At 38.2% G+C, this 21,544-nt stretch overlaps 1 protein-coding gene across 5 annotated transcripts in view; it reads left to right on the forward strand.

Moving 5' to 3' along the window:
- TRPS1 (transcriptional repressor GATA binding 1) overlaps positions 1 to 21,544 on the forward strand; it is a 211,438-nt gene that overhangs the window by 40,100 nt on the left and 149,794 nt on the right. For 4 of the 5 annotated variants that reach the window (XM_027645623.1, XM_027645626.1, XM_027645624.1 and 1 more), the window contains exons 3-4: positions 1,339 to 2,267; positions 14,348 to 15,477. In XM_027645623.1, the coding sequence (XP_027501424.1) occupies positions 1,339 to 2,267; positions 14,348 to 15,477 (2,059 nt within the window). The remainder of the gene's footprint in view (positions 1 to 1,338; positions 2,268 to 14,347; positions 15,478 to 21,544) is intronic. The other variant, XM_027645628.1, reaches the window with a different exon arrangement.

The following is a 21,544-nucleotide window of genomic DNA, read 5'->3' on the forward strand; positions in this document are numbered from 1 at the left end:
CTTGAGTCTGCAGCTCACATCTCATGTGTGGTACTGCAGACTGCTGCCACCAGACCACACACAATTTGGCAAAGAGAAACATCCATCGCTGTATACAGCATTGGCAAAGATTAAGAGCATAGAAAAAGTTGTAGCACATCTGTCTTCTGCCCATAGCTAGCATGTGAACACAAATGGATCAAACCATCTGGTGATGAATATCAAATCCAGAACCACACAGTAGAGAGAGCAGGGCAGTTTCATATATGTATTTTCTCAAGTAGGCTGGAGAAGGTGAAGATATATAGCGGATGAGGAATTTGACTTAGTATCTGCATAGTCTGGTTACTTGTCCTTCCATAATCTCCCCTGTTGAGTGAGCAGCTAACTCACCGGTGGCAGACTCCTCTTTTCTCTTTGATCCTTATTGCTATCCTGTCTCAGCTATCTTAAATGAATCCTGGAAGTGTACCTGCAGATTTAGCAGTAGTGACTATGTCTGCAGAGAAGACTGAGCAGAGGAAGGTTTGGCTGATTAGATCCATGTGGATTCCAGGTGTTTTCAAGGCAGATCTTGACTCAGCCACATAGTGATGTCAAATGTCTGGGTCCAGGCCTGTAAAATTTTATTGACAACGGGTTTTCCTAATAAAGTTAGTTTCTCTTTGTTTGGCAAATAGAACTAATTACATGAATAATGTACTGTGGGGCCTGACTCTAGAATATCCGTATAATCTTGTTTGAAGTTTATGGGCAGTAGGAGGGGAAACTTTTGCTATAGAGAAACTGATACCTGCTTAGGAAAAATACTTTCTCTGAAACCTCGACTTACTTACTCTCCTAAATCTGTTTCCTTCCTAATAACTTGTTTAAATTCTTCTGATTATGTCTTTTAGATGTATTTTTGCAAAACTACTTTATATGTAGTTGCACAGAGTATGAATATTAGACTGCTAAAGTTTATTTTTCCCCTTAGTCTTTTTAAATTATTTAAAAAGAAGCATTAATTTAAAATTATTTCTGTCAGACCATTATCTTCTCAAAAGATAATGAAACCTGTAATTCACTGACTCTCATGGTAGTGTTTTTGTAGGTTTTAAAGTTCTCTTTTTAGTTAAGTTCAGTCTCAGTGTGATAATTTTTTAAATGAAAAATTTCCGTTTTCTGCATAGTCTAAAAACCTGTTTGACAAAAATTTTCTGAAAAGTTGATGTATTCAATGTAGTCATATAGTTCAGAATGCTTTGAGAAGTGTCAGTTTTTTAATCTGCTATATATCTCGAATAATTCTATAGGTTTTTTTTTCTTTTTTTTCCCTCCTTTTTTTTTTTTCTTTTTTTGTTTCTTTTTCTGTGGTAGATATGGTCCGGAAAAAGAACCCCCCTCTAAGAAACGTTGCTAGTGAAGGTGAGGTACAGACCCTTGAGTCTACAGGTACTGAAAGTGAAGAGTCTGGAAGGAAAAAAGAATTTTCTGCAGAGCAGATGCAAGAAAACACTGACCAGGGTGATGCGGCAGAGTTAAATAACAAGGAGGAACTTTGCATGCATGTCCAAGAGCCATCTTCCAGCATTAAAAAGGACTTGAAAAGCTCAGTGCTGAGTGAAAAGGCTGGCTTCAATTATGAAAGCCACAATAAGGGAGGAAATGTTCCATCCTTCCCTCATGATGAGGTGACAGACAGAAATATGCTGGCTTTCTCATCTCCAGCTGTTGGGGGAATCTGTGAGCCCTTGAAGTCTCCTCAAAAATCAGATGCAGATGACACCCAAGATGTGGTCTGTACCCCGTCAGGAGATGCAGCGGAGACAAATGAGGAGCATCAGATGTCGCCAAAAGCTTCAGATGAAACAGTGCAAGTGCAAAGTGGTCAAACTGATGGCCAAGGCTCAAGCCCGGTCCCCATGGCCTCAAAAAACCCACAAGTGCCTTCAGATGGGGGTTTAAGGCTGAACAAATCGAAAGCAGATTTGTTGGTGAATGATAACCCAGATACAGCGCCTCTGTCTCCAGAGCTTCAGGACTTCAAATGCAACATCTGTGGGTACGGTTATTATGGGAACGACCCCACAGATCTCATCAAACACTTCCGCAAGTACCACCTAGGACTGCATAACCGCACCAGGCAGGATGCTGAGCTTGACACTAAAATTTTGGCTCTCCACAACATGGTGCAATTCAGCCACTCCAAAGACTTCCAGAAAGTCAACCGCACTGTGCTTTCAGGGGTGCTGCAGGACATCAATTCCCAGAGGCCTGTATTATTAAATGGGACTTACGATGTGCAGGTTTGTATTTTCCCAACCTCCCTGCTTCTGCTAACTGCCTTCTCAGCTGCAAAGCCAGTTGTTTGCAAAGCCTCTCTTACCTACATGATTAATGCATCTCATATAACCCGCTTAAGCCTTAAGAAGCGTTTTGGTCAGTTTTAGCCAGGCTTGCTGCAGGTCTGCTGAGCATCTTGTACAGTAGAGGAGTATTTGGCTTTTTGACCAGTGACATTTCTTGTGTATGATTTAGTCATTGTAATCAATAGCAAAAGATCTTATTCAGCAAACAGGCAAAATGCTGAATTGGTAATCATATCTGAAGGATTTGCTGTCACAGAAAGAAAAGAGCAAATAATAATGAAAAATAACAACCAGATAGACAAAAGACAGCAGCTGGAAATTAAAAATGTAATCCTAAATTATCAGCTGCTGGGAGTCAAGATTTGGCTTATTGATTCTTTATTAAGATAAAATAAATGGCAAGTCTTGGCAGCTCTGAAGTTGTCTAGTGCCAGAAAAACAGAATACACAATGGGTATTTAAAACATTTCAAAAGTAACAGTAATCCATGCTGTCCTTCACAGTAGTAAGCCTGTAAGAAAAGGATTATTGCCTCAGTAATTTTCTCATCTAGTTGAAGCAGGGAAAAAACTACAGATACTGCTGTAAAAAAAAAAAAAATCTTCTTTTTACCATGAAAGAGTGGACTCAAAAACTTTTCCATGGAGTCTCTGTTAGTTTCTTATCAGCTAATACTTAATTAGTAAAAAAAAGAATCAATGCTGCTTTAAAAAAAGTCTTCAGAATGAACTGAGAGATGCAGTAGGATACTTCAGTATTTTGTATGATACAAAAATCCAGGTTTTAAAAACAAAAAGAAAGAAACAAAGTTTGCATATAATATGAGCTCAAATGTCCATCTATTTTCAAATGACTGCAGGCATGCAAACCTTGTAGTAATCATCAGACAAAACTCCAGGATATGTTAAAATAAAAAGGTAGAAGGTTGAAAATTTTTAATAATGTTTGCAGAAAATGTAGCTATAGGAAAGAAAGTTTGCAAGGCTAAGATGGCTAATATCTAACTTCAATAAGAAGCCAAAACCAGAAAACAAGTCAGGCACTTGAATCTTTTTAAATGATTTAAACTTTCCTCTTTTTTCAAAAACTCTACAACTTCTTTGTGGAGCAGCAAATCAGACTAAGGTTGTTACTAGTGTTACTTTGAACTGCTGTCTTATTACAAGATCGCTTCACTGTCTCATGTCAGTCACTTTCTCCCGTCAAACTGTGATTAGAAAGCAAATACGTAGTGTAGTTAAAAGAGGTTAGAAGTGAATAATGTCAGATTGTGAAATGATGGTTTATAATTAGCACATAGTATGATGTTAATACCTGGATTTCCTGCTATAGTTTCAGTTTGCTGACTCCAGGGACAGCATCTTAGAGCAACTGATCCATGCTGTCAGGAAGACATTCAAACTGGAACAGCTCAGGCATACAGTATAGAGGAATTTAATTTTCTAAACACACTTTCATTTCCTCCAAACAATTGTTTCGTTAGGTTCTTAGTTATTTATAGGAAAGTTATGCTAGATTAGAATGAGCTGGACACTTTTCCTATGCAGAGCTTTCAGAAATAAAACAGATGTGTGAGCTATCTCAGTTTGAACTGATAGAAGGAGAAATAAACCAGCTGAACCTAGACTATACTTGTCTACTATACTCTGGCAGTAAGATACTGCAGGGGAGACAAAAAGCGGTAGGAAACAGCCCATAGATAATCTACTTCAGATCAGCCTTTTCTCAGATGAAAAACATTTTCCAAAATAGAAGAGACAGCCTATACAATGTTGGCTATTTATTTGAAATAAGAAAAAAAATGGATCTGGAAACTTAATTTTTAAGAGTGCTAATTTTCCCTGCCCAATTTGGGAATAGAAGATTAAACAATCTTTTGTGGCAAATACCCTACTACATCACTTTCACATGCACCAGATGTTGATCTAGAACATGTCAGAAGATAAGTAACTGATTAATATTTTTATGCTTTCTCCTCCTGCACTCCCAATTGAGAGAAGCTTTGTGAGATTCATAAACACAGTAAAAGAACATTTGAAAATCCCCTTTGCACCCACACATGTTTATACTGCTTCTACATCCATTTTGGAGGGGATTTTTCTCAGGCATCTGGATGGCTGGTGTCTCCTGCTGCAATGAGGGATTGTATTGATTGGTGCTCCAGCTAAAATTGGTTCAGTGAAACTCCTGTGTAACATGGAGAGGGAACTGAACCTGAATAATTGGTTCATGTGAACAGTATTATTTTGTATAGGTACTGGGCTAAACAAAAATTATCCCTTTGTAATTAACTTGAAATAGTAATGGACTGGGCTTAGGGTCTGATTTATTGATTCCCTTGCACTTAACAAACTGTTCTGTTGTAACTGGGCTGGAAGTTATCAATAGATTTATGATCTCAGTCCAGGAAACTGGGTACTTGGGATCTGCATCCTCCAGAAGCCAGGGGATGAAGATGACTGAGTTTGATCTGGCTCACAGTGATCAGTTGAAGACCATGGTATATGAAGATTTCTAGTAGTGAGTGATGCTATTGAGCCCATAGTTTGCATTCATAACAAAGGCAAATGAAAAGCAACAGGAATATGCCTGAGTGCAGGAAAAAACACTATCTCCTATCCTATCTGCAGATATGTAGGGATGTGGTCCATTTGCTGAGGGCTTGGAAGAAAGAAATCAAATGCATTTTTGGACTTCACAGAAGTGAAGTAGGTCCTAGAAAACTTAAACCGTACCCCCAGCCAGAAAACACCCTCCCGACCCTAAACTCAGCTTTTAGCAGGTATTGTAGTCAGCAAAACTAGGGATAGACATTTGGCTTCACATCCAGGTACGGAACTGTTGGGGTTGTGTTTTGTAGTACCTAAAGAGGATTTGGCTGGGAACTGTGTAAATAGTCCAGTTTTTCTGGCCTTACTTCTGTGTTGATTTCTACTTGGTTTGAAGGTTTAACCCAAACAGGTTTATTTGTCTTTTTTGAAAATGTTATTTTGAAAATCTCCTGTACTCTTTGTTCCCATTTCTTTCTTCAAAAGTTTTTGGTTAATTGAGTTATGATAAATTCCATAGGATTGGGTATAATCACTGAGCAGTTTCTGGGAGATTAACTTTCTTGGCAGTATAGATTTCAGAAAACATTCACTATCACATCTCTGAATTCCCAGGGAATGTGTTAATCAGCTTTACAGCTTTTATTAGAATAATATTTGAAGTGAGTTCAATGGATCGACTTTTGCTGATGCCCCTCATTACTTTTTCTTCACATTTAGTCAATTGATCAATCTCTATAGGTGGCGTTGTCTTGTTGGATATTTGAGTCTATGTAAGGCTTTGTGGATATGCCTAAAGCAGTAGACTTTACTGGATCTAAAGACTTCACTTAAAGTAAAATCTATGTGACTAAGTTAACAGCTATGATGCTGAAATCTGTTGCCTTTGCTGCTATATGATTAAGTCTACCTCTGTGTTTGATCTAACGACTCTTTAATGCATATGGAAAAGTCTGGAGACAGGTAAGCTGCTCGCAAGTAGACAGTAGGCAGTCTTTGACCCCCATTTTTTTATGAGTAGTGAATGGGACACCTTCAGCGGAAAGGTTGGAGAGTGTTGTCTTCCACATAGCAGCTTATGGCTAATGGATAGGACATGCCCAGCAAGGGTGAAGAAGAAAGCTTGGATCCCCTCTGACAGAGCAAGGAAAGGAGCCTACTTTTCCTGTTTCCTGAACAAGTGTTCAAGTCATTAGGCTATTGTATAAAAGGGAGCGTGACCCCATTTCCTGATACATTTTAAAAGAGAACAGTGTCCCTCAAAGAAAGGACAGAAATGTCTGTGTTCAGGTGAGGGTTTCAGATGGCATATCCCAAGGGAGAAGGGTATTCATGCAGCCATGAATAAAGACGTATTGCAGTGCTCAGCAGTTCTTATGGTTGCTTCGTATTGTGTTTGCTACCTTTGAGAAGCTTCCTGCTCAGCATGGCCCTGGTTCTGGAGCTTATAGGCACAGATCTACCTCCTCTTATATTCAACCACTAAAAAGATTCAGAATGTGCAAAAACATGATTTTTTTTTTAATCCAGTCTTCTCATTTTGATATTTTCATGGTTTTAAATCTAGAGAGACATATAAGAAGACAAATTTCTCAAAAAATATGGATTGATAAAAGCCGTACTAAAGTTTCTTGATTGTATTTCAGTGCACCTGGGGAGGAAAAGAAAAAAGAAAAAAATAAATTACTATATTATCTACTGCCCCACAGACTAATGAGAGGTTATTGACAGGTTTTTTTCTTCTGTGGTTCTAGACATCCAATATTATAAGAGTTTTCCCTATACCACTCAACCCAATCCTATTTCATATATGAATCATAGAATGATTTGCATTGAAAGAGGCCTTAAAGATCATCTAGTGCCAACACCTCTGCTGTGAATAGGAATATCTTCCACTAGACCAGGTTGCTCAGAGCCCTATCCAGCCTTGCCTTGAACACTTCCAGGGATGGGGCAACCACGCCTTCTCTGGGCAACCTGTTCCAGTGCCTCAACACATTCCTAGTGAAGAATTTCTTCCTAATATCTTACTTAAACCTACCCTCATTCAGTTTGAAGCTTCCACCCCTTGTCCTATCACTAGATGCCCACGTAAAAAGTTCCTCTCCAGCAGTCTTGTGCCCATTGGGGCACAGGAATGCTGCTATAGCCATAGGAATGCTGCTATAAAGTCTCCTGGAAGCCTTCTGCTGTTGAACAGCCCCAATTCTTGTCTTCATGGGAGAGGTGCTCCAGCCCTCTGATCAGCTCTGTGGCCTCCTCTGGACTCACTCCAACAGGTCCATGTCCTTCCTACACAGGGAGCTCCTGGATGCAGTACTCCAGGTGGAGTCTCAAGAGAATGGAGTAGAGAGGGAAAACCATCTCCCTTGACCTACCAGTCACATATATAAGTACCAACTTATATTAAGTAACAACTTCTCCAGGATTTTCACAGCAACCAAGAGCACTGCTGGATGTCCAGCCAGCAGGCTACTCCATGTCCTAGAAAGTGGCAGAAGTGCCCACACATGCAGAGTGTATAAAGCTCTTCCTTTTGTGTCCTTTAAAAGTCACTGGTGACTTCCATGTGCCTATCCCGTGTTATGTCATGAGTATTTTTTAGTGGTCTGGATTTCAATATATCAAATCTGGCATCTTTTCTGTTCTCATGCTAGACATGTGTGACTAGTATGAAGTCCAGTCTAACTAGGATTCAGCTGAATGAGAACCAGTGGTTTTATTAGTAGTTTCTGCTTTTATTTTCCACTCTTATATTAGCAGTTTGATTAAATATGAAGCTGTGAAGGTAAGATTAAAAAAAAACCTGTAGGGGCCTTTAGAAGTACAGGTATAATCAGAAGTGCTTCTCATGATAAAGGTTTTGATTTACATTTTTGGTGGTTTTGGCAAAGGAACTCTTACAGATACAGTGAGACTTACAGACTGGAGGCCTAAACAAGTATAGCATTTTCTTTTGTATTATTAACAAATCAAACTTTCTTAAAGTTCAACTTTGTCATCAAGTGATCTTCCTAGAAGGTGACATGGATACATAAATGACATGAGCAAATGGAAACATGTATGTGAATGAATTTCATTTTCCTCACATGGTTAGACAAATGGATCCAAATTTTATATCGTTTGTCTCACTTAGGCTCAATTGTCCATAAACCTGGAATTAGATCTAAATAAACTGAACTATTGCTGGATATGATGTATCCTGATCTCTTGGATATGATGTATCCTGATTGTGCCATGCTAGATCTTGAAGGGTGTGCTAGAACAGAATTTGCATGAGAGTGGGATGTCTCAGAAGGCCCATTTCATGTCAGCCATGTTGCAGACTGTCCCTGGGAACTTTCCTGCTTAAACTGAAGGCTGTCAAGCTGTCTTGGGTGTTGCATCTGCATGTAGGCATACCTATTTATTTTAAGTCTTATTTCTGGGTCATGATCAGTCTTGGAGACTGCCTTGCACACTGAGATAATCACGCCCCAGGAGCACAGGGTTCAGTCATCCCTTTTAAAGAACTGACATGAAAAAGAAACAGTGGCAGGTAGAGAAAGTGGTGGTGGCAAATCACAATTACAATTAAATTCGTATGCATGTGCTTGTGCGTGTGTATACATATATGTGCTTCTTTTTCTCATGTATATACATCTCTGCATATATGCATAATTATCAACATTACATGAAAAAGCACATGAAATAGGCATTTACCTTCTATATTGACTACAGCTGATAAGGAATGATTTATGTATGTAGTAGAAGGTCTTTATATCACTTCTATGGAGATATTGGCAAGTTTACTCTTCAAAGTGATATGCAGTGATTTACAGCATGTCAGGTGCTAAATATGCCTGGGAACATTGACTTGCTCAGTGGCAGAAGTAAGCTATTCTAGCCTTCCTTTAGTGAGAATTATTCTACCCTAATATTATAGCATTCAGATGGACAGTTTCTGTGGAACTACTGATGTGATGTTTATTCACAGCCTTCAAGGCAAAGTGTTGATATTCCTTACCGTATTGCAGGGATATCTAGTAGTATTTGAAGAGAGGTTAATAAAGAAATTGGTGAAACTAGTAATAGTCATGCTTATATTTAAAGATATAAACTGCTAAGCTAGCCCACAGAAAGGATGAGAGTTCAAAAAAGCAGCTAGGTTTTCTTCTGGTGTAAATCGGTGGGAGTTTGCCTCTAAACCTGTGAGGCTGTGTGAGTTTACAGTAGTCAAGGAACTGTCTGGTAATTTTATCTACACAGAATAGAAGGAATGGTGCTTCTTTTAGGTCCTAGAAATTAGTCTAGTAGCATTAGTTAGCAAATGAAAGTCTTGACTTTCTGTTTCTTGCTTTTGTTGGTTTTGCACATCTGGTCTCCTAACCTTAATTTAAGTCCTGTTATTGTTCTGTCACAGTCTTTGTTTTAAAAATACTTCTAAAATTCTAATATCAAAAAACTGTTCTGGCTTCAATGGCAACAGAATAAATGTCAAGAATGCACTTATCTTGAATGAGTGTGACCCAATAGTTTACTTTCTTGTTTTGGTAAGTACGAACAGCCAAGAAAGCCAGGAGTTTTCCCTGAGTCTTCACATCACTTGTGAAACATAGTTCTGTCCACCTGTAAATCAAACACAGTGAGGTAAATAGTTTTAAGAATATACTATGAAGATTCTCCTGGTTTTACATGCAGAAAGAGAGGCAGTGAGAGGCAGCGAACCTCTATAGGGGAGGTTAGAGAACTGGGTAGTGTTACAAAAACTTGCATGAAAGCCAGGAATCTGTTCTGGCCTGCATGACATGAAGAACTTCATAAATGTGGGATGGTTAAAATGTTCTGGATGCTATATTGCACAAAGCAAATGAATAAACAAGAGCATTATAAAATATTTTAGGATTAGAAGATTAAGAGTAATTGCAAAGGCAGACTGGATGGCTCAGGAGATTGGTAAGGGATCTGGAGCCTTTCACCTCCTGATTAGCCAAAGATGTAACTCAGGTAAGCAAAAAAAAAAAAAAAGAAAGAGTTATTAACGTTTGATGTTCCAATGCAGATGGATTCTAATCAGTAGTTGCAGAAGAAGTCAGAGGTCAAAGACATCTTTACTCTGCATGTAAGCCTTATGGCTGAATCTCTTGTGTGGATATAGTTTCTGATGGTCGAATTTTCTTCGTAAAACATATGATTACAGGAGCTGGCAGACTTTGTCTTCTTTGGTGATTTTTTTCATTTTCTGTAAGAAGTATTTGTAAACTGCTTTGGCATGATGGAATTTAGGATTGAATTTTGAAAAAGAGGAGGGAGAATAGAGTAGGGTAGCATTTGGTTCAAGGGCAGATTAAATATCAAAGATACATTTTTAAAAAAAAAAAAGAATGTACTTCTCCTTGCCCAAGTCCATCTATTCCATGAAATCATTTTCTTCAGTCTGACTAATTAAAGTAATATAGGCATATCTGTTGGAAACATATAGTGCAATTACACAGCTTTGTTGAAGTATTTGCCAACATACTTTAGAAAGTACATCTTGAAACATTGTCAATTATCATGTTATCTTTTCTCCTCTTTCTGGCTATTTTTGGAAATGTGTGTGCTGTATGAGGAGATAGCTTAGTTTTATTACCGTGTGGGCTTTTGGTAAATTCTTTCCCAGTCTTCTAGATTTTGAGAATTTTCCCCATTAATGAATAAATTTAATGATTAAGAATTTTGAGTTTCAGGGAATCTTACTGTGTAATATATTTCAGTTTAATCCTAGAATGAGACATGGCTTTAAGAGCAATTTTTAAAGAATATCTCAATATCAACAATCTCAAGATCAAGAATGGAGAACATATTCTAATAGCTGTCTACCTCTATACTGTGTAATAATTAATACCAACTATATTGCCATAATTGAGGTGCTGCTGAAATAAGTGATAAGCCTAATGTTTCATAAGCAAGTGATAGTGAAGGAAAGAATTGAATCATGTTTCCACAGACCAAACTTGTATGTTAGGTTCACTTTAAGAGAATTGTGAAGATTAATTTTCTTCTGTGCTTATTGAGGGAACTATGGATCTATAGTTGCTCCTACATTTCTAGTGCAAGCTGTACCTCTGCTCGTGACTGCCACTAACTATGTCAGCTAGCACTTTGGACTGCACTCATATAACAGAATGCAGAATTTTAGCTTTGCTTTTGTTTAGTTTCTTCTTCTTTTTGTTGGGGAGGAGTGTCTACTTAAAAGCAGGGAAATAGGTTTTGTTGGGATCATAATGAAATAGGGGAGTAAATACAAGAAGCTATCACTTCTGAGATCACACAGAAGTACACAGAAATGTGGATATTGATTTCTGGAATATATATATATATATATATTCCGCTTTCTCCATTTCTTTCTCCTTTTCCTCTTTCTGGGGTAGGTCAGAGAGAGCATGAGATTTAGGACAATTACATACCTGGTGAAGGAGTTTAGTGCCTGTACATAGAGATACAACATGTAACTGAAAAATCTGAAAGTCAAGCCAAGACTTGAGCAAAGTGTGTAAATCAAAACAGTTCTGCAAATTTGTGCACTTCGTCCAAATTTGGCTTGCTGAAAGCTGAAACAACTTCGGTTTATACCATCACTTCAAGAGTTTTTCCCAACCTCTTTGCATGGAAACCACTTTCTTCAGTTCTCTTTAACTGATGACTCTCACAGAGGCTTTCAGTAGGTATTAAGTGTGAGAAATGGCTTTTGAATATAATAACATTAAGATCACCCTGTGTTACCTTTCACATACATGGTCTAATGCAATGCATTATTTTGAATTGTGGCAGGGTATTTGGAGAAATGTCAAACCAATAACTGGTAATCAATTACATTCAAGTGGTGTAAAGACTGTATGTGTTCCCCACATTGCAAGGGTTTAAATTGTGTGGGAATATTTAGTTCTATTTTATCGACTTGCAATGCCGAGAAGGATGTATTAGCATGGGACACAAACTTAACTATGTAGGCCACTAAGCAGGATTAGCACAAGTTACAGAAATTATGTGATTTACAGTCCATTGTAGAAAATGGTAGTATTAATAATACATTTGACCAATGTTCTGAAATAAAAGTAATTAGCAATGAACAGCAGATGGGATTGTTTCCACTCACAGTTTCTAACTGGTGTCTACAAAGTGTCTGCAAAATAGGTTGGTATCTGTAACTCTGTGACTGGACAGCTGAGAGTAATGGATGTATTTACTCATTAAAGCCACTTAAGGTAAAGAATTTTGGCTAGTTTTCTGTGCATGCATTGAACAAACACACATATCTAATTAAATGAGCAAAACCAGATCACCTTGCAACTTATGTAATCGTGCAGTGAGCTGCTGTTATTTTCTCTTCACAATAATTCCATCAGTGCTTTCTTTATGTTGTCTTTCAACACCACTGGGACTTTGAACGTTGAAATAATGCAGCGGATGGAGACCTGAAGTTCCAGATACTGGGGAGCAGGCCCAGATCCCACTGTTGTCAGTTGGATAAGGCTCAGCATAGCTTTGTCTCCAGTTCTTGCTTGCCATAAAATGAATATGGATTCTAATCAGTAGTTGCAGAAGAAGCCAGAAGACCTGCACTGCAGAAGACCTGTTAAAACATCCCTCTTCCAAAGAACCTCTTCAAAACCAAATTCATAATTTGATAGCAGAATGTGGAGCCCCAGTTTAAAGTGAAAATGTTATTACAGACAAGTCCTAGCGATTTGGCTGCCAGACTCACCATTGCCTAATGAGATATGTTTCCTAAACAAACAGAAAGCCATTTTCAGTTTATTTAAGAAAAAGTTTTAACCAGTTCATGGGAATTGTGCTTTCTTGATGAAATGGGGGGGGGAAAGAATAGCAGCAGTTCATATCATGGTTTAGCAACTCATTGCCTCACTATACATGTTCATTTTGATGGGATACAAAGGATAACATCTCATTCTCTGAGCTAAATGGCTAAAAGGCATTTTATTATATGCATTTATAAATGTTTACATTTCATCCTCTCTGTATGTCTGAGTCTTCCCGTATGGTGCGATACTGAATGAACAGTGATCACATGCTTTCTTTACGGCACAGCTGTTGAGGAGGAGAAGAAAAATAATTACAGCATTTGCCTTATGCATTAGAACTGAGTCCTGCAGAAACGTAGTAATACACTTACTGTTTGTGAGAATGGAAATCAAACTCTGCAAGGCTGAATTTTATATTCCCTGTAAGGCATCTTCTGGGTGTAAAAACTGAGAATATGTCACAAGGAAGCTTCCACCCATGTCTGCACCATGTGGTGTGGAGTGGGTGATGACAAAGGAGTTGATGTCTGTGGATTTTGGGCGTAAAGAGGAATTATCTTCCGTACGCTGTACACTATTTGCTCTTCAGGAAAAGAAGCCATGCAATAGTGACATTTTTGTCAAGAGATTCTTTCTTTGGCCTTCAAACCAGTTGTACAGGAGCAGCAAATCTCCCCCTGATGTAAGGGGCAGGTGTGGTGCTCTCCTGGGAAGGGCAGGCCTGCCTGCTATGAGAACACGGGCTTTAATAACATCAGCCCTGGAAGCCTTCTTCCCTTCCTGCAGCGCATTTTGCTCAGACATCATGAGAACAGTTAAGTAGACCTACCTTTTTTTGTGTGTGTGTAATTAGTGATGTCATGGACTTGGGTGTGGTAGGGTTTTTTGCCACATGCCATTTTTCTACTGTAGTTTTTCCATCCTTGTTTTACTAAATTGAGCTCTGTGCATGAGAGGAACAGAAGATTTCCTTGGAGAATGTCTGCAGTGAGTAATCCTTGAGAAAACTGCCTTTCGCTTGAGACAGCAGCCACTATGGCTCCATGAGAAGGCATCCTGGCGGATACTGGATACTCCTGTAGAAATGGTCTTTGTAAGAATTGGTCATACTCCGACACAGCAAACTGAATTTGTTATTTAAAATTTAATTTTTGTTTGCTCTTATTTAGAAAACAATTCTCTTGGACTCTTAAACATGAATATGATTAAAGCATGTAAGTGTATTGAAAGAAAAGGACTGAGGACCCATTCTTTTGTTCCACACATGGCATAGATTCCCAGCAAAGTTTGCTGTCGAAGGGTTCCGAGATACAGGAACAGATTATTGGGTCTTTTATCAATGACATTATTCAATGATTTAGTGAAGGAAGGAATAGTCCTATCAGAGAGTGCTAAGATCATGTTGTGTACATGTGCCTCAGTCTCCCCAAATCAATATATTTATTTTTTGTATGGAATATTTATTCTGCTATGAGAAACATTTAAAAATCTTCATCAACAAATGTTAAACATGTGAGAGTATATGTATGGAATCTTACTACATTAGTACAAATGAAAATGGAGGTGATGGTTAATCAAAGAGGCTTATGAATTTCTTGCTATCTATTTCTCTTCTCCCCCCCTACTCCTTGCTATTTGAATAAATCTACAGTGGAGCTAAACTGACCTTGTTCTTTATTCACAGGTTACTTTAGGTGGAACCTTTATTGGAATTGGGCGGAAAACTCCAGATTGCCAAGGCAACACCAAGTACTTCCGCTGCAAATTCTGCAATTTCACCTACATGGGCAACTCCTCCACTGAACTAGAGCAACACTTCTTACAGACTCACCCAAACAAAATGAAAGCAGCCCTTCCCTCCTCTGATTCTGGTAAAACTTCAGAGAAAAACTCCAATAAATCCAGTCCTACTCTTCGACCATGTGATTCTGGAGACTTGGGGAAGTGGCAAGACAGAATCACTGTAAAAGCAGGAGATGATACACCAGTTGGATATTCGGTGCCCATCAAGCCAATAGATTCCTCTAGACAAAATGGTACCGATACAACCAGTTACTACTGGTGTAAATTTTGCAGTTTCAGCTGTGAATCGTCCAGCTCATTGAAACTATTAGAACATTACAGCAAACAGCATGGGGGAAGCCAGGCAGGAAGCCTTCACCCAGATCTGAATGATAAGCTTTCTAGGGGATCTGTCATTAACCAGAATGATCTAGCCAAAAATACAGATGGGGAGTTAGTGACAAAGACAGAAAAGGGTGCGAGTGTGGCAAAAAAGAAAGACTTGACTAGCAAAGGAGCAGAGGACAGCATGGTGACAAGCTACAACTGTCAGTTCTGTGACTTTAGGTACTCAAAGAGCCATGGCCCAGATGTAATAGTGGTGGGCCCACTTCTCCGTCACTATCAGCAGCTACACAACATTCATAAATGTACCATTAAGCACTGTCAGTTCTGTCCCCGAGGCCTCTGCAGCCCAGAAAAGCACCTTGGAGAAATTACTTATCCATTTGCTTGCAGAAAAAGTAATTGTTCCCACTGTGCTCTCTTGCTTTTGCACCTGTCTCCAGGGGTGACAGGAAGCTCTAGAGTCAAACACCAGTGCCATCAGTGCTCATTCTCCACTCCCGACGTGGACGTTCTCCTGCTCCACTATGAGAATGCACACGAAGGCCAAGCGTCTGATGTCAAACCAGAAACAAACGCCCTGCCAGGGGCAGAGGGGCCGCTGACGCTCAAGGAGAACAAAGAACACTCATGTACCAAATGTGACTTTACTACCCAGGTGGAAGAAGAGATTTCCCGACACTACAGGTACAGTGGAGTTTCAAATGATTAATGATTTGAACCCAAACAAATAGCCCTCCCATAGTTTCTAAATTAAATGTCACCATTCCTCAAACATTTGAAGAAACTGGAAATCAAAATATGAATGTGTAGATATAAATCTTTACAGCCAGAGTCCAATCCAACATCGACTTTGTTTTGGAAAACCACCAGCTAAGTTGGTGGATTTAATTATACATTTAAACCTGTGCAAAGGAGAGGCAAATTTGGATTTGTGTGCAGATGCTGAAGTTTCAGCATATTTGAGGTTTGGTCAGCTATTTTCCACCCAGAATCTTTTAGGTACTGTTTTAGTTTAGGCTTTTTACAAGAAAGCTGGCATCTTCATTCAGTCAGGGAACACAAATGGCTTTACTTTCCAAGATAGACTGTGAACCCTTTCATGCTCCATAACAGTGCTTCGATGTACTACCTTTTTGTAGTATTTTCCATTCCCAAGTCCAGCAATGTAATAATTAGTTTAAGAGCATTCCACTGCTGTTTTGGTGTTGGTTTCCCACTGGGAGCAGACACTCTTTTGTCTGTTGATGTCATTCCCCAAGATCCTTTTGCAGATGCTTATTTTCGTGTTGCTGGTTTACAGTGTCATTCTATTTATTTTAAATACTAATGTTCCTATTTGGAGGTGGATGCAGCCAGTCTCCTGACTCAGTCTGACACAATGTCATAGTGGCAGCCAACTCCCCGCTAAACTTCTTGGGTCAGTTCCTGGGCTGTTGTAAACTGGCAGTCCAGTTTACATCAGAGGAGGAGGTGGCTCATAGGCTTTGTGAAGAGCAACAGTTATGTGCCGCTGCAAAAGAGATGTTAAATATTAGAAAATCATGCTGAATATGTTAATAGTTAAGGCTAATGCGTCAACAACAACGGAAAACTCAGTATCTATCTCATCTAAAAGATCTTTGCGTGGAAGCCAACTAGAATGAAGACAAAAGAAGATGCATTTTCAAAGCTAAAGCTTTGTTAAAAGCTCAAGAAACTTTGCCACGTTTAATAGATTCCAAGACATCCAAAATTAACAAAGGCAGACTGGGGCATGATACTTTAAGAGAGATTAAAGCTGGGGGCATCCAAATGTTGCCCAACAGAGGGCTGCATTGGCAATGTATCAGGAGTCTATTAAAAAAAAAAAAAAGAGCAGATTGCTCATCTTTAATTTGGAGCTAGGGCCCACGGAGGATTCAGGTCCCAGCATGCAATGCCCCATTTTTGATCCAAGTGGGCCTGAGGGATGTTGTGTGGATTAATTAGTTAATGTTTGTAAACTGCTTTGAAGATGAAAAGTGGTATCTAAGTTCCAAGCATTATTATAGCAGCTTTGAGCCATGCTGAAGAACTCCATAGGCAGCACTTTGTCCGCCGCTGGGGCATGGCAACGATCTTTTTTTAGTGGTTAAATAACTGGAAGATTGAAATGGCTCCTTCACTGAAAAAAACTAACCTTTTATTTTGCTGCAGCTGGTAATTTAAGTTTTAACAAGCATGCTGAGCTAGGATCCTTTTTCCCAAGGAAAGGAGAAGCCGTGACTTTCAAAATTAAGTGCTAAGTCTGAGATGAGGCAGTTGTAACTTCTCCTTCGGAGGGCTCAGCACCCTGCAGTTGTGGCAGTTGTGACAAGGAACTGCACTTTGGAAAATCAAGAGATACATTTAAGCATTTGGGTCTCAAGTTGTTTGTCTAAACTTAGGCTATTCTGTTTAAGACACTCAAACAATGTATTCTGTTAACCCTCCAGTCTATGACATTATTGAGTACTCAGGATATTGTGTAATTAAAGTGAAGTACAACATCCTCATAACTACCAACTTCTTTCCGTTTCTTCTGCACCCCTCCCTTGATAATCTGAATTTTGTTTCTTTTCTACTTGTACTGCTGTTGTTTTCCCCCACTATACATGTTTCTTTAAGTCACAGAAGTTAGTTCAGTTTGTGGTAGCTGGTCTGTAATGGCAAACACCAGCAGGTTTTATTGCTTTCCTACGTAAAACCTAGGTTTCACTCTATTGAACTAAAACTTTTGAGGCATTATAGCTTCTATTTTTATTATTATTATCAGGCCTTTTTTTTATTAGAAGTTTTGCATGTATCAGATATGTGTTTTCTTTCCCTTTTTGTATTTTAGGAACTAAAAATACAGAATTGTTTAGATTTTAAAAAGTAGAACATCTATAACATAGTAGTGTTATAGAGTTATGTGACACACAGAAATGCTGATGTGGAGTCTGCTCACATCCTGGCTGAGCTTCTGTGTTTCTTCATCAGAATTTTTCTCAATATCACTTTTATTGCACACATTATATATATATCTGATGGATTTAAAATGCTGTCCATGCACAAATATCTAAAACCTGTTCATTTATATAATAAGAAGCTGAATGGATTCTAATATTGAACATTACACTATGCATTAATGCGGTGGCAGAGAGTGTTCTGCTGTTCACATATTTAGGTTTACACTTGACAATCTGGAATATCAGAGCTGGCTTTAGATGCTCCTTACATATTTTGGTTCATGTATTTTTTTGTCTGCACTATTTTCATTTTTGAGTCATATGCCTGAACAACATGCTTAATTTATTTTATTTTTTATTTTGCTTCCTTTTGGCTCTATGTCTACAATTTCACTATGTCTTGCTAGCTAAAAAATTTTCTATGTCCCAGTGTTATTCCTTTGCAGCCATGTATTTGCAACAACATTAGAATTTGCAAAAGCAGTTCTTTCCAAGTTTTCTGTCTACAGAAATGTATACTTACACTTAACACTCATTCAGTATTTCTTGACATGATTATTTGAGAACTGTTCAGTTAAATCTGAAGTCAATGAATCGCTGCATTTGAGTTTACTTGCATTTAAACCTCACTAAAATGTGCTTACTCAAATAAATCCCTATAAGATTTATTGGCCTCCATTTTCCACTGATTCTGCTACTACTCATTTTCCATTATACCTCCGAGGAATCGGATACTCTTCATGTTCATTGGGAAGCTTAATTTTTTCTCAGAACTGTTTGGTATTCTGATGAGCCAGAAGATGCCAACACTAAATTTAGATAAAAATCAAACAGAATTTGGGGAAATTTTGCATGTTGGATCACTTAGTCTAGAGATTATTTTCCTGCTTGCTCCAAAATAATTAGTTTTGAATATTTTTTTTAAATCAAAGCAGCTTCTTGCAGAAGTAATTTTTTTCCTAATTTTGCTAAAAGATGTCGGAAAACAATGCATTTTCTCATTTTTGCAAAAGGCAGAATTTTTCATATAAATCCTTACTTGACAGAAAGCATTTGATCGGTGCTAGTAGTAATTAAAAATGCTATGCTGAAAAATCCTCTAAACATCTTTTTAAAAACAAGGTAGGGTAGTTATTCATTAAACTGCAAAAAATAAAAAGAAAATATAAAGATTCAAATGAAATAAAAGCTTTGGCAGTGGTGTAGAATCATTTTTCTAATAAATTCTTTTGAAAATGTGGTTGACAGCAGTTATGTAGGGTTCTCCTTAGAAATTATTTTGAATTAATTTCAAATTAAATAATTCCATACCTCTTAAAGATAAATGAGGTAGATGGGCAAAAGGCAAAGAGGTGCTTGGAGCTTGTGCCTTCCCAGTACCAGGGCTACACCTCTGGGGTGGGAGTGTTGGGGGCAGCAGTGTTGGGGCTGACCTGGCAATATCTCAGGCAGCAGATGCCAGAGCAGGGTCTAAGATATGCAGACTATGGAAATGTGGAGCCTTTGGGACACTCCCCAGAGAAGCCAACTGAGAGCAAAAGTGTAAATTGAGGCCCACCAGCTCCCAGTTTTGCAGCAGAGCAAGAGCCTTAACTCAGTGAACAATAGCAGCTGCTATGAGGGCCTTTTCCATCCTCCTGACACCTTAATTCACTCTGAACTTGTTTGCTCTTGCCAATGGGTTTTGCTCTCCTTTTATCTCAGCCTTGCTCTCCACTCTGCCCTATTCCTCTCCTTTCTGACCCTCCACTGAAGTTTCTTGCTTACTTTGCTTGCTGTCTTTCCTTCTGAATATTTTCCCTCCCCACAAGCTTAAGTGCAGCATCCATCCCCAAAGTAAACTTTCTTATAAACCTGTTTCTTCATGAGAAATGATAGTAATTATTATATTCATAATTAAATTCAAAACATGCATAAAAATGGAAGTGATATGACAGCCATACCTTCATCCAGCATATTTTCTATGCCCTAGAGCCTAGGACTGTCTTCAGGTAATTAAAAAAAAAATTACTTGTTTTGTAGGGGATGGTATTTTGTAATACTTCAGACTACTTAGAAGTATGTCAACAAGACTTAATTAACAACTGACTAGTGTTGGGAGTTTCACAGCCTATTAGGAAGCTCAAATAAAGAATATTAAATCCATCAAACCCTCCCCCCATCTAATCTTTCCAATTTCAAGATTTTGCAAGTGAAAAACCTTGTATCTTACAGTGCCCAAATCAGGTGCATTTCATTACAAATAATGGTAGGATTTTTTAGAGTTGTCAGAATGTAGCTGTGCAGTAAAGGTTTGGCCTGAATTTCTTGACATTTAATTGTAGCATTGGGCCATAGATGTTTTAATGTCCACAAATAATCAGAACTTTGATTTATTTTGTAGTGAAAATAATAGTGCTAAGTGACATCAGTGGATGGGATGACACTGCCAACCCAATGCCATATTGCAGAGAATGCTACTTTATGGCTTGAATCTCCTGTCAGTTTGCTTGAATGCTGTATAAACAATACCACAAAAGGGAGAATGCTGTTTCCTTCTTCATTTACATCACTTTTTTCCATACTGACTGAGATTTCCCTCAAACATCTCTTCTTTGAGCAGCTCTGTATCAATACATGGTATTGCACCTGATGAATTCAGAGTTTCAGATGGTATAGCTGTAGTTTAGCTGTAAAGTGTAGCTTTGAGGTAATGCACAGGACTGCTTATTGTGTACTTTGCAAATTGGAATTTTTAAAATTTTGTCACTTAGCTTTGAAGAGCTTTGTGCACAATTCTAGATGTAGCTTGGGCTTTTAGAAATATGGAGTAGGTTTAAATTTTAGTAAAAGAGAAATCAAACATTGCCAACTTGTATCCTTGATTGCTGTCAGGGTGGAGTGAAAACAGGCAAGTAAATATTTTCTTTTTATGCCTTGTTCTGGAAAAGAATTAAGTTTCCCACTTTCAAAAGTTCTGTAATAGCTGATGATAGTTATTATTTTAGTATTTGGGACTGTGACTTATTTTAGACAGTTCCAAACTTTGGCTTATGTTTTGGAGCTTGGGGATAGAATAATACACAGGACAAACCCATGCAAAGTATGAAGATTTAGAATGTCAATGGCAGATTTTTAATGCATACTGGAAAAGTGTATGTCCTGAAAAAAAGAAGTCTGTTGAGTTACTACTTACTGAAGTCAGTCCTTGATTTTTCCACATCACAGTCCTTATCACAGTCTCACAGAAGAACAAAGGAAAGCTTGTATGACTCTCTTTGAACCAATTAGAAATAATTTAAATTAACAAACCTTTAATGTAATAAAAGTAATTTTAGTTGGGCCTCAGCCATATAGTTTAAACTGCATCTAATAATCAGCATTTATTTGTGTCCTCAAAAGCGTGGTACCACTTTTGTGGTGTGTATGGCTTCTGATCAAAAACATTTAGCCAGTGTGGAATGGAAAAAGAAAAAAAAAAGACAAGTTAGGCAGAAAAAAATCAGCTGTTTGGAGGTGTGATATCTGTAGATGAGAGCCAAGTTAGGAAGGGGGTTAGCTATTGAAATAGCCAAGTTAAACAAGAGACACTTAGGGCTAAGTAGTGTCCCAAAGGATTGATAAACTTTCACTTGGGGAGTGTATGTGGTTGAGCCATTAGCCCCAAATGGTGTCTTGTTTAACTTGGCTTTTAAGATAACTAGCCCCTGTCTAACTTGGACTTCTCTGATGATATCCCACCTTTATAGGGCTGACCCTCTTTATAACTTGGCTTTTTATATTTATAAAATGGTTTTGATCAGATAGCACTTTTTTTTTTTTTT

Source organism: Corapipo altera, unplaced genomic scaffold (genome assembly GCF_003945725.1).
Source record: "Corapipo altera isolate COAL_440 unplaced genomic scaffold, ASM394572v1 51, whole genome shotgun sequence".
NCBI classification, from domain to species: domain Eukaryota; kingdom Metazoa; phylum Chordata; class Aves; order Passeriformes; family Pipridae; genus Corapipo; species Corapipo altera.